The sequence below is a fragment of the Phoxinus phoxinus genome, assembly GCF_949152265.1.
Source record: "Phoxinus phoxinus genome assembly, chromosome: 19".
NCBI classification, from domain to species: Eukaryota; Metazoa; Chordata; class Actinopteri; order Cypriniformes; family Leuciscidae; genus Phoxinus; species Phoxinus phoxinus.
Window position 1 is genome coordinate 24,831,633 of NC_136894.1, and position 20,191 is coordinate 24,851,823.

Genomic DNA, 20,191 nt, shown 5'->3' on the forward strand with positions numbered 1-20,191 from the left:
ACCATGCATAAACCAATGCCCCTCCCACACCATGTGTCAAAGTTCCCGGAGCAAATTTTCTCTATTTACAGACATGACGCAATATAAATATGCTGTATAGCTGTGTTTTCCGGTGTGTTTGTTGTCAAACTCAAAAATGAGTTTATTTTTAATTATTAAAAAATTCCATTATTTTATATGAAAAAGTTAATTATTGTATTTTATTGAGAAAATATTTTGGTTTGACTTGTATATATTTTTTATTAGATCAGATAGCGTTTTAAACTGTCATATGGTGATTTTACAATGTGCCCCTCACATGTTACAATGTGCCCCACCTATGGGGCATGTTGTTACATTTCACTTCCATTCTTTCGGGGTAAATCAAGCAAAAAGTATACACTGTATTAATAAAACAAAACCACATAATTGTACTAGATGTGGGAAATTAATGTGGGGGAAAATAAATACTCTAAACCCTAAGTAGATTTACATAAACTGAGAAAGTCAAAAAGTGTTAAGTTGTGCCACGCTCTCCCCTACAAACAATACTGGATGCGCGCGCATTCAGGGGACAAACCCGCTAACAGGTGTTCTGTTCTGCCTAACAGTCATTTATGCTGAGAAAAGAGGTGGATGCAAATATCTGCAGGTAGCCTACAACATTTTCTGCCAAATTATTTATCCCCATTAATGAACCCCACAAAGAATAGTAGGCTATATCGTTTTTAAACAGTAGGCTACTTGGAGGTGCATGCAATTCTTGGCATGTAACGTTAAGCAGAGCTCTAGCCATTGACGTAGATTTCGCATTGTTTAATAAACTGCCATTTCAGAGTTGGATCTGTTTGTTTGTGTTTCATTTGCATATTAATATAACATTATGTAAAAAGTTAGCCAACAGTTGACTAGTAAAGTATAGAATATAATAGCATATTTCTAATAGGGGCTCATTGTACAACATGCCCCAGCTGCACAACTGGGATTTAAACCCTGCTAGTGTCTTCTACTGGTTAGCGAAGCATAGAACGATCTCAACTGTTAAATAACAGATTGGAGATTAAAATATCAGATTTGTCTAATTTTAAATAAATGCAAAAAGTAGAGATGAAAAATGTACTTAAGAAATGCTTTTACTATGGTTAAATAAATGTTCAGTGATATCTTACAAAGATTTCTGAATTTTTGGTGCAATTTGTAGTGTTATAGTCATATAGTGTTGATATGGCAACTAGTAGCCTAAATACACCAAGTTTCGTCATGCTGGCATGTGTGGAAGTATTTAAAACAAGTGTAACAACAACTAGCCCCGCGTTACGTTGTGCCCCGCGCTCCCCTATAACCCGTTTTTAACAGGCTCACCATTGTGAATTCAGTGTAAGACAAAAAACACGTTTGGAAGAAGGATTGATGATGTACTGAATAATTTTGAAATGATTTTTAAACAAAAAAAATGTTAGCCTATATAGTGTACCTTTAATGCAGTAATGCAATTGGTTACTTTGGATGCATTAGGAATGTCACATGACACATTCACGTTTGCCTGCTCAGTGATATATGTACTGCACATTTAAGAGAAATCAAACAATATTTTTTTTCAATAGGTCATTTTATTTAAAATAGTATGTTACAATGTTTCAACCTACATGATGTTTCTCAAAGTTTAAGTTTTTTTTTTTTTTTATAACTCTGGTTAGTTTAACCTTCACACATTTCAGATATAAAACTATTGTATCCCGTTATTGTTAATTTATGCCATTATCTAGGCTACATTAAATAATGCACGCCTGTTTATCTCCTTCACGTATGCATTATATCTTTTCACACAAAGCCCCTTCCTAAACCCACCACAGCACAGGCCTGGTTTCAATCCCCTCGGTTTAGCAGAAAAATAAATTAACGCTTTCAGTCAGAAAAGCTACAAAGACTCTGTCAGTACTACACATAAGCAGTAAGATTTACAGATGAAGCACAGAACACAAACAAATAGCCGTTAAACTTGACAGTATTTCATCCCAACATACCAATTTTGGGGAAAACACTCAAAACATTAATAATACTTTCAACGTGGGCCAAAAGTTAAGAAAACACTCAGTGGAAGGATAAGAGTAGGTTAGTGTCTTAAGTTTTAAACTGAAGAGTTATGATGATCTTTAATGGTTGAAGTTCAAGTTAATGACAAAACAAAAACAAATAATCATCCATGTTATAAATACATTCTGGTACATTCATATTCTTCCCTCCCGGCACATTGACACGAAATAAGAAACACTGACCAAACAATTAATATTATAGCGCTGGTGAACATTACGAGGTGGAACACTTTTGACATTTTCCAGACAATACAAAAAGTGTCGCACCTGCACTCCTGACGAAAGGACAAATTACACGACCGTAAAACACACAAGCCGAACTTCTGTTTTTTCTTCATTCACATTGATAAACGGTCTGAACTAATCAAATATGGAAATAATCAGGACTGAAGACAAATCAAGTTTTTTTGTAAATACGCTTAGACCACAGATGCTACCGTGCTGCTGTAATAGGAGCCTTTACTCTAACCAGAGAGCAATCTGATGTAGCACACACACACACACACACACACACACTATACAAACTCACTTATTGATCAAGGTATCGTAGCCAAGGTGGCTTAAGCATTTGGATGAGGAAAAGCTCATTTATCACAGTATTGTGCTGGAATGGAATGGTGAAAGCTTCTGACTTGCATTAAACATGCATGTCTGTTAAGAAAATGTTAAGCTGTGCCTTATCCTGTGATGAGGGGGGCAACCAAGGTCCTTGGTATATCTTTTTGGCTATACCATAAGTTCTAGTTCTCTGCATTTAAAAGAAGAGTTACAACAAGAGAAAAATAGCTAATCTAGACCACTACAAACATAAAAACCTGGCTATTATTCTAGCACACTGTGGGGAATTTGCACATGAGTTTGAGACTAGTTGCCTTTCGCTTTCTAAGTTCTTCTTCTAGAAAACACATGAGAGGACTGAGATCACAATATTCTCAGTCGGTCTCGTTTTCCCTGTTCAGATCTTGTCTGCAGTCTCGAACAATAAATAACACAAAAACAAACTCAGACTCCCTCGATGATGTTCCCTCAGAGGCCAACACATAAACTGAACAGAAATAAACCATCCTGAGCGCAGCTGCTTCTGTGTTTGATGCTGAGGCCCCCTACAGGTCGCTCACGCGAACTACACTTAACCTTAAAGGGATAGTTCACTCAGAAATGAACATTACTCACCCTCAAGTTGTTCCAAACCTGTATGGATTTCTTTCTTCTGCTGAACACACACACAAAAAAAAGACATTTTGAAGAATGTCATTAAGCAAATAGTTGATGGGCCCCATCTATGGAAGTCAATGGGGGCCATCAACTGTTGTGTTCCCCATATTCTTCAAAATATCTTTTGTGTTCAGCAGAAGAAAGAAATTCATACAGGTTCGGAACAACTTAAGGGTGAGTAAATGGTGATCAAATTCAAATTTTTGGTTGAACTATCCCTATAACGTGAGTTCATAAACACTCCTGTCCTTAATTACACAATCACACACACTTCCCATGTCACTGCTCCTACAGACTTGTTTACTCATTTAATTGAAATAAAATTAATAAGAGCTCATTTTAGTCAGCAATACTGGGAAAATTAAGAAATAATGCCATCACAATATTATTTTAGAGAGATCCCACACTAATTGTTTGTATGGTGACCTTGCTACACAAATTATTAATTTGTTTTTGTTAAGGCATGACGTCCCCCTCCCATGATAGCGGCTGCCATTCCAAATCACAAAGTGGTCATTTGTTACTACGCTGCCCTGATAACAGTGCGGATTCAGCTCTACCTTAGCTAATGCTCTCCAAAATCCAGCCAGTAGACTTAAAGAATAGCTTGTCTCCTAAACCAATGACGTGGAAGATCGTTCGATCTCGTCCTATGTGGTATTTAACATGTACTTAAGCATGTGCAAAGTATCTATTGATGAAATGACAGCAGAACCCATTGGTGCTCTTGATCTGGGGTGAAACATCCCTGCAGCCTCTGCTTCGCCATGATAATGGCATTTTGCGTTGCTGTGGTTGCCATGTGGAAAGCTCTGCATCTGAAAGGCACACTTTTGTCTCCGTGGAAACGTGGTTGTTATGGTGTCGCTGGGGTGTTGCCGTGGTAACATGGTCATTATGGTGGTCTGCTCAAGTGTGATGATCCAGCGCAATTTCTGCTGTTCCACAGGAGTCTAGAGAGGGTTTTAGGAAGTGGCAATCTCGCCCCCTAGGTGGCGCCATCCCTTCTGTTGCTCTAGCGGCGAGATGTAATCTGCAATACAGAAGTGTTTCATTCGCTTTACTAAACCTTTCTTAGTAAAATATAAGCTTCTTTTAAATTTCTAAAGCTTTTTTTAAATCTTAAAAAATTCATAAATCCTGTTCACTAAATTTAAAATCACATTTAGTGTTAGGGAAATTACATTCCCATTAGAGTACACACCAGTCATGTTCAATGGCCTAGAATGGGGCAACTTGGGCTCACAACAATGAATACTACTCGCCTGATCTCAGTCAAATCTGTGTCAACCAGCAGGGGGAAAAATACTAATGCTGTCAAATCGATTACCGGTAATCACATCTAACATAAAAGTTTGTGAAATAATTTGTGCATGTACAGTATATATACACACACACGCAAACGTTTATGTCAGATGCGGTTAATCGCAATTAATTGATTAGACATCACTAAAAAAAACAATATAAAAGATGAATTATTTTTCTCCAATTTGAAAGTATTTTAACACACACGCACGCACGCACACACACACACACAATATATATCATATCATATTTATATATATATTATACATTATCATTTAAATTCATTATAGCCTACATTTTTTTATTATAAAATGTATAATTTTTTTAATGTATGAATTAAAGTTAAATATATAATTTATATATTGTACATTATCATTTTGTAGCAATGAATATTAAATAATAAATGAATAAATTATTTATTAAATACATTACTACAGTTCAGATTAAATGAATTCAGTACAAAAAAATACAACAAAAGTTATTGTATTATTTCAAATATTTACTTTGCACGAGCACGACTGAAATGTGCGAATTGAATAAAACAGTGCTCAATAATAAAAAAGCACATTTGCTGGAGTATTTCCAATCAATGCTAGCCTACAGTGATTTTTGTTTTACATAATAAAGGAATACATTTCCATTACTGATCATCCGAGAAGGTGCAGGGTTCATTTTATGCACTGTTGGCTGAAATGAGCATCACACGCATGACATGTGACTTTGTACTCGTACTAAAATGTAAGTGTGGTGAGTATGAACCTGCATTTCAGGTTTCTGTGTGAGTATGATCATCACATGAGTACGCTTGAAAAGATGTGATAAAATGAGGGCAAAGGGTTCTCTTACCATTATTACTACAGTTCTTATTGCCTTTGTCTGAGGCCTCCTCTTCAACCTTAAACACATCAGAGAGAAACTCATTAACAAATGACAAAAAAGGCTAAGAAGTTAAAACAGAAATGTGTGCAAGTTATTAATACCTCTTTCCTCCATTTGAGCTCACAGAAAATCCTCTCGAAGCACTCGTGCATGTAGTTAAACTGGAGAAGGGAACACAAACACTCAACCAGGGCTTATTTCTGAAAAATGTTCTGAGAAACATAATTCAGCAGGTAAATAATGAAGCAATCATTCTCATTCTGGGGTGACTTACATAAGGAGTGAATATTTTGACCCAACGAGGTTTCTTTTCTCCCCGCACATACTCGAAGCAGAAGGCCATTCCCTCCTCATCTGTGTCCCATCTTTGCATCTCTGACCATTCGAACACAATCACCTGATTCTGGGAGTCAAAGATAAAGTGTTACTGCAAAGCAAACATGTTCTCATATGGCCAGTTCTATCCCTCAAGGTTATGTCGGCACATTGTGAGCATCTTTCTCCCACCTCAAGAGTGCCGTCCTCTGTGCAGGCGTGTAGTTTGAAATGCTTCATGCTGATGGCCGTGATCACATGACCTTTCCTCCGCGAGTCACATGCACAGTGAGGGAAAGTCAACTCGTTATATCCCTCACATGAGCGCAAAAGACTCAGATACTGCGAGAGAAAGATCACAGGAAAGAAGGAAAACATGTTTATTTTGAAACAAAATGCCTTTACATAGTATTAAAGGTTGTGTAGGTAAGAATTGTCTAAAGAACTTTTTTTCAAATTGGCTTAAACTGTCTTTATATACCAATACATAATTAAAATGTAAGTACTTTGAAAAAGAGAGTATAAAAATTGAGAGACTCTAGTGTATTTAATCTTCAAAAAACACAGCTCATTAATTCCATTCGGGACGAAACAAGTGATTGGCTTGCGCGACTGTCACTCTCCGTCGCCATGACTACCGCCGCTATTATTGGCTCTGCCCACGTGCGTGCAGTCGCGCACCCGTTTTTAGGTGGGAGTGAATGAGCTGTGTTTATTGAAGATTAAATACACTAGAGTCACTCAGTTTTTTATACTCTCTATTTCAGAGTACTTGCATTTTAATGATGTATTGGTATATAAAGACAGTTTAAACAAATTTGAATAAAAGTTTTTTTAGACAATTCTGACCTACCCTACCTTTAATAGATTTTGCTTTGCGACAAAAAAGGTAAAGTGTCCAGGTTACATTTCATCCCAAAATATGAAAAGACTATTTTAGACCAATTAACATTGTTTTTTGGTACCCAATGTTATTAAAAAACAAACAAAGCTGAAATAAAATATAAATATTACATAGAAAACTTTAAATGAAAATTAAAAATGTTGTCTTTGAAAAAAACTGAAATAAAAGTTAAAAATGCTAAAATTACTAAATCACTATTAGTAAATACTTAAAAATCAAAATAACAGGAAAAAAAATTATTACTAAAAATTAAACTGAAGAATATAAAAATATAGAAAACTGTAATAGTATATAAATAATACTATAATAACACTTTGAGCCATATATACATTTTTGCATTACTCTAATATTTGATTTTTTCTTTTTTTTTGCCTTACAGTTATAAGAATTTGTAATGTAATGGAAATGTATTGAAAACTAAATGTTAGTGCAATCAATTTTTTTAAATGCCCCCCAAAATATGCTTGATTTTATCATTATTAAAATAATTTCTTTTAATTTGATTAATTTGACCTGGACATGTTATTGACAGGGTTTTAATGAAAAGATAAATAGCATTTAAATTAAGCATTCTATTTGAAAGACTGTTTGGCATTCTATGACGGATAAAGTATGAGAGACCGTTGTCATCTTTCTCTGTTCTGCTAGTTTCTGGAGCTGGTACGCTTTATCCTCTGCTTTAATGAATCCCTTCTTCACATCATCCTGTGCCTGAAGAAAAGAGACCAAAACACAGAATGTAAGAGATGAACAGCTCTGACTGATATGAGTATATGAGCTCAAGAACCGTTTAAAAGCAACTCATTAATGACTTCATTTATAGACTTTATGTTCCTCCTCTTTCTGTGAGATGAGATTGTCCTGGCTCTGAGTGCGTGCTGGTTAGGCTCCGCCCCCTGTGCGTGGAACCGCATCTCATTAACTTTTAAAGGAGACACACTAAAACGGTGCGTTTTTCTCAGCCCCCCAAAAATGACAATTTAAACATGCTTTAATTTTTTTTTCTGTGGGGTATTTTGAGCTAAAAACTTCACACACACTCTGGGGACAACAGAGACTTATTTTATATCTTTTGAAAAGGGGCATAATAGGCGCCCTTTAAAATCTTCCCGGTCTACTGACATTTGTTATGTTATCCACTTTAAACATTACAATGCTCATGATAACTTTCATTAACTCTACTACGATATGTAAATCCACTAATTACTTTTTGGACAGCGATGCCATAGACGGAGCTAATGCAAAAAGGGAAGTTTAAACAATTCTAAAGATGTCTGTGCTTTTGTTTCTCTGCTGCATAAGGTCTATACAAATATGCCGAATAAACGGAAAGTACAACAAAGCAAGCATGTGTGGTATTAGATGATGTATTAACCTGACACCTTGCTAGCTGTTCAAAGTCCATTTGTGCGGTTTATGGTCGGCAATTACCGTAATGTGCGACGTGTTTATATTTATTAATGACATAATGACCATGTTATAGCGTCTGGAGACACTATAAATGACTTAGTCTGCGAAGGAGAGAATTGACAATAACCCGGACTGACCTGATGGAAGCAGTAGTGCAGGGCCAGAGGGTTGTCCCGCAGCAGTTCTTCTTCCTGTGTGCTGAAGAGCCACTTGCGCACCGTGAGACACGTCCCAGGGACAGCTGACGTGTAGTTCTGAACATACAGCTTGTGCGGAAACTCATTAGGAGCCAATTTGCGCACTTTAGGGAGAAAAGTACAAGTGACAAAACAGAAAGAGAGGACAAGAGAGAGATTTTCAGTAAATATCGCAAACAGTTTAGCGTTTCATGGTAAATTTAATATCTTTATATGAGGAAATTAATTAAATATTGTAATGTACACTGCAAATCTGCCATAGGTACACTACTGTTCAAAGTTTAGGGTCAAGTAACATTTTTTTTAAATATAAATTGCTTTTATTTAGCAAGAACACAATAAACTGGCAGTGAAGACATTTATACAAAAAAATGCTTTTGTTTTTATTCAAAGAATCCTGATTAAAAAAAACTTCTATTTCCAGAAAGTTCTGTTATCAACCCCACAGTGGAAAATAAAACCAAATCCACACCGGCTGGGTCGGATCGGCATGGAACTGTTCAGCATTGAGAACGGTTTGGCCTGACGGTGATAAAGCGGCCATGCTTTCCACAAAAATGTTAGGCAGCACAATTGTTTTCAACAAACAATAATAAGAAATGTTTCTTGAGCAGCAAATCAACATATCAGGATGATTTCTGAAGGATCATGTGACACTGAAGACTGAGGTAATGCTGAAAATTCAGCTTTGCCAACACAGAAGTATAACACACTTTAAACTATATGTTAAAATACAAAACACTTATTTTAAATTGTAACAATATTTCAATACATTACTGTTTTAGTGTATTTTTGATTCAATAAATACAGCCTTGGTGCGCATAAGGAACATTGAAGAAATCTTACTGACCCCAAACATTTGATTTATCTGATGATTCTGGTTATAAACTCAATGGAGGGGAATACTTTCACCGACAACTTAAATTTCGATCTGTTTGACACAAAGCTATCGTATGACTTGGAATATAAAGAACAATGGACCACTTGGATGACACTTTTCTGGTTAAGTTTTCTTCCTTTTTGAAGCCTGAAAGCCCCATAGAAGTTACATGTTTCAACTCAATATTTGATATTTAAAACTATCTAGCTGTCATGTGTGTTTTTACAGACAAAAACATTCGGTAAGACTTTACTTTGGGGACCAATTCTCACTATTAACTTCTTGCTTATTAACTTGCATATTGGCTGTTTATTAGTACTTATAAATCACATATTAATGCCTTATTCTACATGACCATATTCTACATCCCATAATCGCACTCCATACCTAAATTAACCACTACAACAACTACCATACTAACAATTTATTAACAGTAAATTAGGAGTTTATTGAGGCAAAAGTCACAGTTAATGGTGTATATTTGTTCCCCAAACTAAAGTGTGACCAAACATTCTTCTATAAACGTATGCAAGAAGTGTTTGGCGAAGGATTTACACAGAAATCTGTTCCGTTCATGTTTCATTAACAAGGCCCAATGTCCTTATGAGCTCAGTAGCATCTTATCGGAGCTTGCCAGCTGGGGCAAAACATTGTTCGTTTGATTAAGAAAAGATCACGACGCGGCAGTTTAATCACTGTTAAAACGAATCATAAGCGCAATTACTTTTGACTTCATAACAAGGTCAACTGCTTTCCTCAGTGAATATCTAAATGCTTTCTTCCCTTCCTGTTAGAGGCCAACTCGGAACACAGACACTTGAAGAAAACAGAGCCATTACTCACCAAATGAGTGGTTAATAACTTCGAAGAGAGCAAAGTAACTGGCCATCATGCTGTCCATCCCAACCTTCATGACAAGAGCCTGAAAAAGGGGAAATGTTACTTGTTTATGACTAGGATGAGCTGTTGTTGAGGTCATTGAGTTGATATTTAAAGGGGTCACGACATGGAAATGTTCCCTGAGAGGTTCACTTTTTTTGGTGCACAAAATAAATACATAAATAAATGCAGGGAAAAATATTTTCAACCCTCACATCACTTGCACAGTGTGATATATTTCCTGCAGTTGTGTACTTACAATATCCCAAAAGTTCCCAAATACTTTTAATTGCAGAGAAATTCCAATTCCCGTTCCGGAAAACCTGTTCACTTGTTGCCTGTCAATGACGTAATATCCGCGTTACCCCTGGTTTCCGCTCGTAGTACTGTCATAGTAACCATGGCGACAGACGTGGACAACTGCGTAGTGCCTAACGTCTAGCTGCACACTGTTGTTGTTTCGTTCAAACATTATGGACCATGGCAAGCAGACTTTGGGATAAAAGGAGAACTAAACCGAGGATCAATATCAGCGTGGCGTTTTCGAGATGCCGAGAGCTCCACGTCCGTGATATAAACTGACCTGTGTGAGTAATTCAGCACTTGCGGGTAGTTTGGTAGCGGCGAAAAAAAAGGACATATTGTATCTTTAAGCAGTACATGAAAAGTGTTTCTATTGCTTCATAAAAACAACTATCTATCAATCCACTTTGTCTGTGATAAAGCTTGCAAACACCGCACAAGCGCTCTGTTTTCAATTCCATTTTGAAATAACTTACGGTTTGTGATGCAGTTGCTGTCAGATCCATCCAATACAGCTGGCTAAAAGTTTCAAGGGAAGTTTTTTTGCAAACTCTCCATTACACTGCCTCGTTTCCTAAACAATCTGCAAACGCTCTGAACAAGCATATAATCCTCTGCAAGATTCAGGACACCACTGAAAATAAACCATCCACTTGTTTGTGATCCTTCTGAAGTCTGTACAGAGACACGAACGAGCCGGTTAAACAAGCCGCGTCAAAGTGAACGTTATTTCACAGAATTTGTCCTGTTGTCGACGGACTCAAAAGCTCTAGGAGTACGTCAGGAACTGAACGTGTATGTATACTGTAACCAGTGTAGATGACGTCAGTGATTCTAATCTATTCCCTTTTGGTGTGACGCTCGCATCCGGTGTTGACAGGTGTCGGCCATTACTGAGCGGTATAGTGGGCGGGGCCTATGGTGCGATGATGTATAATTATTTGTCGATGTCTTGCTCTGGAGGCAGTCATATGCAAATGTATTAGCCCATGTGACATCACAGATCCCACAACATCCAAACAAGCTGTTTTTGGAGTTTTATTAAATAAATGCTTTGTTTATAATGAAGATGACGTTTTAAGCTGTGAAACTTGCAGGATGCTTTAATGGTACAAAACCTCTTATATATCAAAATATCAAGTAACATTAGATTTAATGACCCCTTTAAATAGTCAGACTGTGTTGCATGAACTTATGACATTTTACCTGGTAAACCTGGTCAGTGGTGCTATTCTTTCGGACTCTCACTGAAGCTGTAGTTTTATCAGGCAGCGCTATCCGTAACTCGACATCTGTTATGCTGTTGTGGTTCTATAACACGAAGCGCATGTTAAACAGAGTCGTTGAGCAAAACCACTACCACACAGATCTACAGTTTTTGCACACACACTTACCTCGTTTGATTCAGACAGGAATTCTTGCATAATGTCACTCTCACCTATGATCCGCACTGAGCAGACTAAAAAGAGAAAGAAGTCGAGAGACAGGATATATATATATATATTTATATAGAGCTCAGCAGAAGTGCGTTTCATATCTCATGCATTTATGAGCAAGTGTACAAAACCACATCCAATGGTGGCTTACTGAAAAGATGACAATACAAAAAACATCCTGACCAAATATAACTCATCTGTAATAAAAGTACAGCACTTTAAAATCAGGGGCCAGATTCACAAAAATCTTCTTGAGAAAGAAGTTGAGAAAATCCTTAAGATAAGAAGTTCATTTCTTGAAAAATTCTTTTTTTTTGACAGGCTTTGGTGTTATTGAAAGGCTCACTGAAAGAAAAACATCTCAAAGCTTGTATTTTTGCACTGCCTGCAGATTTCAGTAGTTGTCATAATAAAAGTGCAGACTAATTTGGGTCACGACTGGCTTGATGGGAGTTAATCAGTCAGCGCTATGCTTTTAATGCACCGTATCAAGTTAAAATAGATATTTTAAGAGTATGTCTCAAGAAGATGCAGAACGTCTTTTTGCACTTTCTATAGAGTGAATGTGTCCTGTCGCTAGTTCTAGCTAGTGTGAACGCATCATGTACACAGCCTACGCGTTTACTCTAGAAGTGATCACTATTTTAATAATCGATCCATATCACTCATACTAGTTTTATGTATTATATGTAGCTAGTGTTATGTTGTAATGCTTAATCTTTGAAACAACTAAATCAATTCATTAAAAATCTTACCTTTGGGGATTTAGGAAAGGTTGGTGGTTATCCTAACTAAACTAAGGCCTAATCCCGGCTTAATCTAAGCCCTGTCTGTAAACTAATGTCCTCCTCGCTCTCACCTCTCTCCATGTATTCCTCCAATCCTCTCCTGCGAGCGTCCAGCTGTTGTTCAGACAGAGAGAAGGGCCACTTCCCTGGGAGTTTCGGGAAAGTGTAGCTGGAAAACTCTCTCTTCAGGTTCTGATGAAGTATTGCGAATTCCCGGTAACGCTTTGAGCACATCTGTCTGCCCGACATGTACACGTTATACGCCTAAGACAGGAGGAAACAAAGATTATTAGCACTAAACAGCCAAAAAGGAAAAAAAGCTTTTATCCTTCCTGCGCAACTCACCACAAACTTCTCGGAGTTCTGTTCCACATGTTTGTATGTGGGGACTGAAATGGGGACGGCCTGCTTGTCGCTGTAGTCGTAACTGGGCTGCACAGCACTTTCCTCTCCGGCATCAAGTCCGTCCCCTTCCTGTGCCGGGACAGAGAGCACGGTCAACACCAGCTCCCTCTCTCCGGCCCTGATCAGATCCACTACCTGCTTGTGCGTCGCCCCCTCCACGCTCACCCGGTTACTGCAGGAGAAACGGAAAAAAGTGGCCCATGTTACAGGGGTGAAATATTAAGATGGATTTGGAGTCTCTCATACTAACCAAGGCAATTTTTTGCTATTTATTTCTGATACGGCAAGCAGAATATTCATACAGGGTCACATGATCCTTCAGAAATCATTATAATATGCTGATTTGATGCTCAACATTTCTTATTAAGAGTTGAAAATAATTGTGTTGCTTACTTTTTTTTTTCAGGATTAATTGATGGATAGAAAGTTCAAAAGCACAGAATTTATTTGAAACTGAATTTTTTGGTAACATTATTGTCTTTACTACCACTTCTGGTTAATTGAATGCATCTTTTCCTGAATAAAAATATGGATTCAAAATAAACCCCACACTTTTTGAATGGCACTCTGTAGATATTCAAAATCTCATTGGTGTTAAGGGAACATTTGATCACACAAGGCAAAAATTGGCTTTATTTTAAACATTTAATTGTGATTTTCAAGCAAATAAGCACTGTAGTATACCGTTTTAATTGGACATCTGCACTAAGCATTGAGTTCTTCAATAATAAAACAATCCAAACATAGTTTTTCTTCAAAATTAAAGCAAAGGTTACTCTCTTTAAACTGGTGTAGTAATAAGCCATTTTACAATTTGCGGAAATGAAACCCAGAGTAGTCTACTAACCAATGGATTACATTTCATGTAGGGAACTACTCATGTCTTTTTCAAAAAGTCTCTGGTTATGAAGGTTTTTTTTTTGCAGCTGGTTTACAGTTTTTTTAGCTAATAAAGAGGGTGACTGGGATCTCTCAATTTAGTTATGAATTATTGTTTGCATGAACATGATCCCACCAACAATGACACGTACAACACCTGACCATCACTTATTATTATTATTATTACCACCATCACTAATTCATAAACCAGGTGACAGATGGAGGAATACAGTAATGGTGAGCTATATTTCATGACGGAATACAAAAATGAGGGTGGATAAAGCAGACAGACCAGCTTTCTACACTACCACAGAACGAAATCCATTAGTGGTTTGATTATATTAAAAGTGGAGGGAAATAAAAAATGCAAAGCTCTTCTGGTACAATACATTTACATTCAAAAGGAAAAACACATAAAAATTCATTCATCCAGGGCATAAACAGTATTGGAAATAGTATTGGAAACAGTATTGGTCTCTAGTATTGGAAAACCATAACAGAAAAATATATAAAGCAGAAATATGGAGCTTGTATTCTTTCTCATAACTTTAAATCACCAGAAATATTGATAGGGATTATTATGGGGTCTCTTAACTTAGGATGTCCCAACTGTCCATACCCCAAATCTATGCTAATGTATCATACTTGAATCCAATTCAATATAAAAAACATTACATGTTCGAAGACTTGAACATGCTGAACAATGAGTTTGGAACAGGAACAAACTGTTGTGTAACATGACAGTCACATCACATGACCAGCTAATGACTGCAATGATTCCCTGATACTTCCTCATTTCAGATTGGAAGTACTGTTATAATTCTAAAGAAGATACCATATTGATTTCCTTTTCCTTGTTAAACACATTCATGTTTATATCATTGAACCGAAGACAGGGACGACGCTCACCAAAGACTGTAAATGGAAAACCGCTCATAAACAAACTCAGCCTTGGTTTGTGAACCCACTCCTTCTTCCTTATAGGAGTTCCTCAGGAAACCAGCCTTGGGCTAATGAAACCTTTTACGTACTAGGATTATTTCCAAAAAGAAAAAAGAAAAGGTCATGTCAAAGCATTACGTTAAATCTTGAAAGTTCCAGTTCCCATTTATTCATCACAAATGGCCAGTAAATTCTTTAAAAGGGTCCAGATGCAACACTTAGCATGTGAGATATAATATATAACATTCACATCGATTAACATAATAACAACTAGGGTTGGCACAGTACCAAAATTTCAGTCGGTACCAATACCAGTAAAATTGTGCAATCTTGGTACCAATTTTCAAAAACTGCTGATTTAAGTACTAACTTCAAATTATTTTGTCCCGTTGTGTCTCATCCGTTGTTTATCATGGTCAATCATCGCAGTTTAGATTCAATCGCCCATTTAAATACAGTTGTCAATACAGAAACTGCACAATGAATCTCTTATTTACATTGTGTTTTCACTTTGTTGGTTATAACGAAAGGATTCATTACTGAACAAAACCTCTTGCAATTTAAGTGATGTTAAGTGGATTGAGAATAACTTACAGACTAGCACGTCTGATAGGTCACCTTGTTCACATGCTCAACAGATATGATTGTGATTGGCTACAATGCTCAACGCTTGTAAAAACAAACACACGCTGTTAATAAATGCATAGGGTCGCTGTGATTTCGCCAAGACATGTTCCTGGATCAACATCTATTGAACAACATTCCTGTCCAAAAACATAGTCCTAACCCTATCCCTAACCCAACCCATAATTGATCCCTAAAATCAGAGGGAAATAAGCCCCTAACCCTTGTTGTAAGCCTAAACTTGATATTAACTAAAAAACTATCCCTCAAATCGGATTGGTTCATTGAAATGTTGTTGAACAGTTCTACTTGGTAATATCACATTAACCAATGCGGTCAAACAAACACATCTATTCAAATACACCGGGTACTCGTGCTGGTGCCATCAACTTTTGCTTTTAGTACCGACTGGTACCGGTACGTTTGACAACCCTAATAACCAAAACCATCTAACAAAAATCTGTGTTTTCAAAGCTGATTTGTTTAAAAAGACTATTTAGCAGCATTGCTCAACCACTGTTCTTAAAAAAAAAACATACAAACCAAAATATTTATCATGTTCCTCAAGACGTTCCTCAAGAATTTCCAGTGAATTACTAGAGGTAAAGAAATGTGTTTTAAATGACCTTGTTAAAGTAAACTTGACCGAGGCTACGTAAGCAACAACCTTCATGTCCTTAATAACCTTTTGCATTTCCTTCCTTTCAGGAAGGGGTAAATGTTTTCATGACATTTTCAACGGGATAAAATTAGCAAAATCGAACGTTACTCCATCAGATCTTCATTTTGAGTAAATGTGAAGTTTTAAAGTGAACAATGAGTGATAAAAATAACTATAGAGGAGTTTAGCATCATTTCTATTTTAAAATAGTCTCCTGACATTAGTGCGCAGTTAGCCTACATGAATGATTTCTTTGTTTACACACACATGCCCGGAGTTTATCTAAAACACACAATTTAGATAGCCACACATTGAGTTCAGGCAGAGATAGACTGCCCGAGAAATGTGGTTTGAGTGAAACCGACAACAGCACACCACCAGCATGTGAGTTTATTGACTGAAACTGACATTGTGAAGAACTGCACCACATTCTGTGGCCCTTGTGAATCCTTACGCAACTTCTGATTTTCTCATAAGATAAAACAGTGACCCCAATACGTCTCAGTTTTATAATGCTGATCACGTTACCTGTCACACCTCCAAATAACTATGACCAGTGGTGTGGCTCTATACATAGGCTACATAATCTAGCTTATGAATTAACATGCAAAGCAGATCTGTAAAATATTCATTGAAGAAGGAAGATACTTTCGAAAACCTGTTCTCAGTGTTAACACAGTTGCTCATTGCAGTAAACTATAAAAATTAATTATACCAGTAGTTACAAATACTATTATAGAGTAAAATGGCAATTCATCAGCCAATATTTTTAAATACATATTATTATTGGCTTATTAATAAGATAATTTTTCTGCCTTACGTCAAACTTACTGACAGCCTTGTTAAAAGTACACATTTTCAAATGTTCTCTGGTGAAATAAGAGTAAATATTATTTGTGGTTGACATGTTTTTAGTGCCCACTGCCAATAACTAGAGAACACAGCAGCCAATATACTGATATATACTGTATGTAATATAGGCCAATACATCTTAATTAAGGCAACTGACATGTATTAGGCTGGCATATGCATTACTGTTTAAAAGTTTGGGTTCAGTAAGATTTAAAAAAAAGAAATATATTTTTTTAATCAAGGAGTCAAGGGCACATTAAATTGATCAAAAGTGAAGTACATTTATAATGTTACAAAATATTTCCATTTGAAATAAATGCTGTTCTTTCGGATCTTGCTATTCATCAAATAATCCTGCAAAAAAGATTATGTATTACAGTTTGCACACAAATATTAAGCATTTATTTATTATTACTGCATTTTTGATCAAATAAGCATAAGTGACTTATTTGCTTACCTACTGAAACGTTTGAACGGTATATGATGAAATTAAACCATTTTTATACAACGTTCACTAAAAGTATAAGAAAACATACATATATGTTTTCTTATACTTTTAGTGAATACACACACACACACACACACACACTATGTAAAATAATGTGTTTGTACGTTTTATGTAATCTTATTTGCTACTTAATGTGCATTATATCAACCACATAAAATATAGAATAATATATGTATTAGCCATTTTAAAAACACATTTCGGTTCACCACTGCACTTTTTAAAATGGTCAATCATTAGCACTTCCCAGGCCAGGATACTAACGCTCAGATCAAGCACAATTTAGGATGCTTAACTTGTCAAGAACTGCATTTATCAGCTTCATCGATGATAAGAGATCAATATGACCGCATGTGACTGTCATGCATCAACAAGTCACTGAGTGAGAGACTCTTCTGGATTTATATGACACACACAAGCATAAGCTGGCTATATAGTAACTTAGCACACACGAATTATTGAATACACGCCGATGATGACCCTGTTGCACAACAACCGTTCTGCGTTTGAAAACTTCCAGTGCGTGTTATCTACTCAAGCCTTACATAATAATGATCTGTTTATTGCATTAGCAGGGATGTGTTGGCATGCACGGCCACGAAAGCTTAAACAAGTCCAATGCTAATGTGTAAAAATAACGCAAAGCCACCAGTGACTGTGTGTCAAACAGACTGACAGTAGAGCAAAGCTTATTCCCATGCTAAAATGAGACGTAAAGTGGAAAATAAAAGACTTACACCTCTAGTATTCTGTCTCCTTTCACGATACCGGCCCGGTCCGCCGCACCCTCGGGTAGCACGGCGCTTACATGCTGGAGAGGAGCGTACAGCTCCCCGTTAATGCTCCGCAGTTGGCCGCCTTCACTCACTTGACCGCGGACGTTGAATCCGTATCCAGATTCTGACTTTATTATCCGAACCACGCGCGGACCCGAAGTCACCAAGGTCGGGGTCTGGCTACCAGAACCGAGCATCCCCGATCCGTTAACGCGGGGCGCTGTGGGCAGCAGTGACGGAGGAGCGGGCCGAGCAGTCTCATCTCCTTCGCTTTCCGCCATCTTTAACTCGCTTTTCACCCCCTCTCCTCCCGGAGGCCTTCAAAACAACAAGCCAGAAATACGCGTGACCCGCCCAACCATCACAAGACTCCTTTCACTTTCTTTCACAGACTGTGTCCACTGTCCAGTGTGTTTAGAGGAGGACGGAGAGCCTCTTGTGGAGGTTGTCCGGTTGTTTGGGTGAATTATGTAAGAGGAGATATCCTATAACAGACTAACAGTACACAGACTAACGTTACAGGCACAGCTGAAGGATGGTTGCATGGAAGAAGCTGCAATCACTAGTGTTTTTACCATAGCAAATAAAAAGTGACATGATGATGTAGCCTACCAAAATATTACCATAAGTTGGCAAAATACAATTTCTATATTTTTTTTTTTTTTTTTGCTGCAGTGGTTGTGTAAACAATTGAACTCAATAAAACTACACTGACATAGCCTACATTCTGACAAGAGTCAACTTTCAGTTTCAGATCTTTATTTTCTGATTTTTTAAAAATGTTTTTCATATATTGGGGCAATTTGTCATATTTTTGGCCAGAATATTAATTGTATATTGTTTATTATTATTATTTTACTTTTGTCAAAATGTAACTCTTTATTTATGTTACCAACATGCATACACCATTGGGGTAGGAGGTCAAATTAGAAATTTTCACTGGACTAAAGTGAAACAACTAGCCTAGTCTTCCCTGTACTTTATGCCCAGTCATACATTAGTAAGAATAAGTGGTGTATTTTGGCAATTTAGATGGCAATGTAGCCTATGTGTGATCTGACATGATAATGCAAAAAAAATAAATTATACATTTTGACAAAACATACATTTGGATAAAACAACAATGTCCAAACTATGACAATCATCCACTGAGTTGTTTGTAAGAGCATCATCTTTGATTTGTTACCACAGTTCGAATAGTATAACACTTTATTATATTATTTACTTTTTCTATGCATGTCTGAAAAGTGTATGCCAATGGATGTAGTTTGGAGCTTGTACAGGTCTTTTCTGCCCTCTTGTGGCATAAAAGAAAACATACAACCCATAACCATTTGGAGAAGGAAATGTGTTTGCTCACTGTGTGGTTTGCTATGTGTTTTTAGCAGTGCAAACAAGGTGGCTAACTCAGAATTTCAGCGACATTGGCAAAGCCCAGTGTAAGTAAACAAGACTATTATGGCATTGAGAACAACCAGGATGCATAATAAGATCTTATACATATTTGTCTTGGGCCTATCGAGAAGGCTTAATTTTTAACCCATTTATTTATCTTTATTATTATTATTGTCACCAGTGTGGTTGCAAAAGAGCACAAAAATGATGGGAAGGACTGAGATGACGGGCTCAGCAGCCCGCGGCAGAGCCTGTTGGAGTGAGGACAATGGTACTACGGGGTGGGGGGTGGAGGGTCGAGGCGTAGCCGGAGACCCAGACATCCGAGGCCAAGCCATAGCGACAATGGTCCAAGGTGGAGCCAATGGGATGAGGGAGCCTGGCTGAGCCCAAGGGATGATGGCCCATGGTGGAGCTGAGGGAACGTGGAGCCCAGGTGGAGCCGATGGGTTGGAGCCGAAGGGGCTCTGGGGCTCGGGGGCTCGGAGGCCGACACACCAGGGCAGAGCTGAATCTGGAAGCCAAAGGCGAATCCGAGTAGCTGGGTGGAGCCACTGATATAGGAGCCG

The 20,191-nt window shown here is 37.3% G+C and overlaps 1 protein-coding gene across 1 annotated transcript; it reads right to left on the bottom strand.

Moving 5' to 3' along the window:
* Nucleotides 1-1,577: 1,577 nt before the first annotated feature.
* Nucleotides 1,578-18,803, bottom strand: snx27a (sorting nexin 27a). The gene is made up of 13 exons (XM_079591066.1): nucleotides 18,189-18,803; nucleotides 12,929-13,160; nucleotides 12,655-12,847; nucleotides 11,754-11,818; nucleotides 11,566-11,670; nucleotides 10,021-10,099; nucleotides 8,238-8,401; nucleotides 7,312-7,401; nucleotides 5,979-6,128; nucleotides 5,746-5,874; nucleotides 5,573-5,632; nucleotides 5,439-5,487; nucleotides 1,578-4,320 (listed from the first exon to the last, which is right to left on the bottom strand). Exons 1-13 carry the CDS (start codon nucleotides 18,506-18,508, stop codon nucleotides 4,253-4,255), a joined length of 1,704 nt encoding a protein of 567 aa, XP_079447192.1. The 5' UTR covers nucleotides 18,509-18,803; the 3' UTR covers nucleotides 1,578-4,252.
* Nucleotides 18,804-20,191: the final 1,388 nt, after the last annotated feature.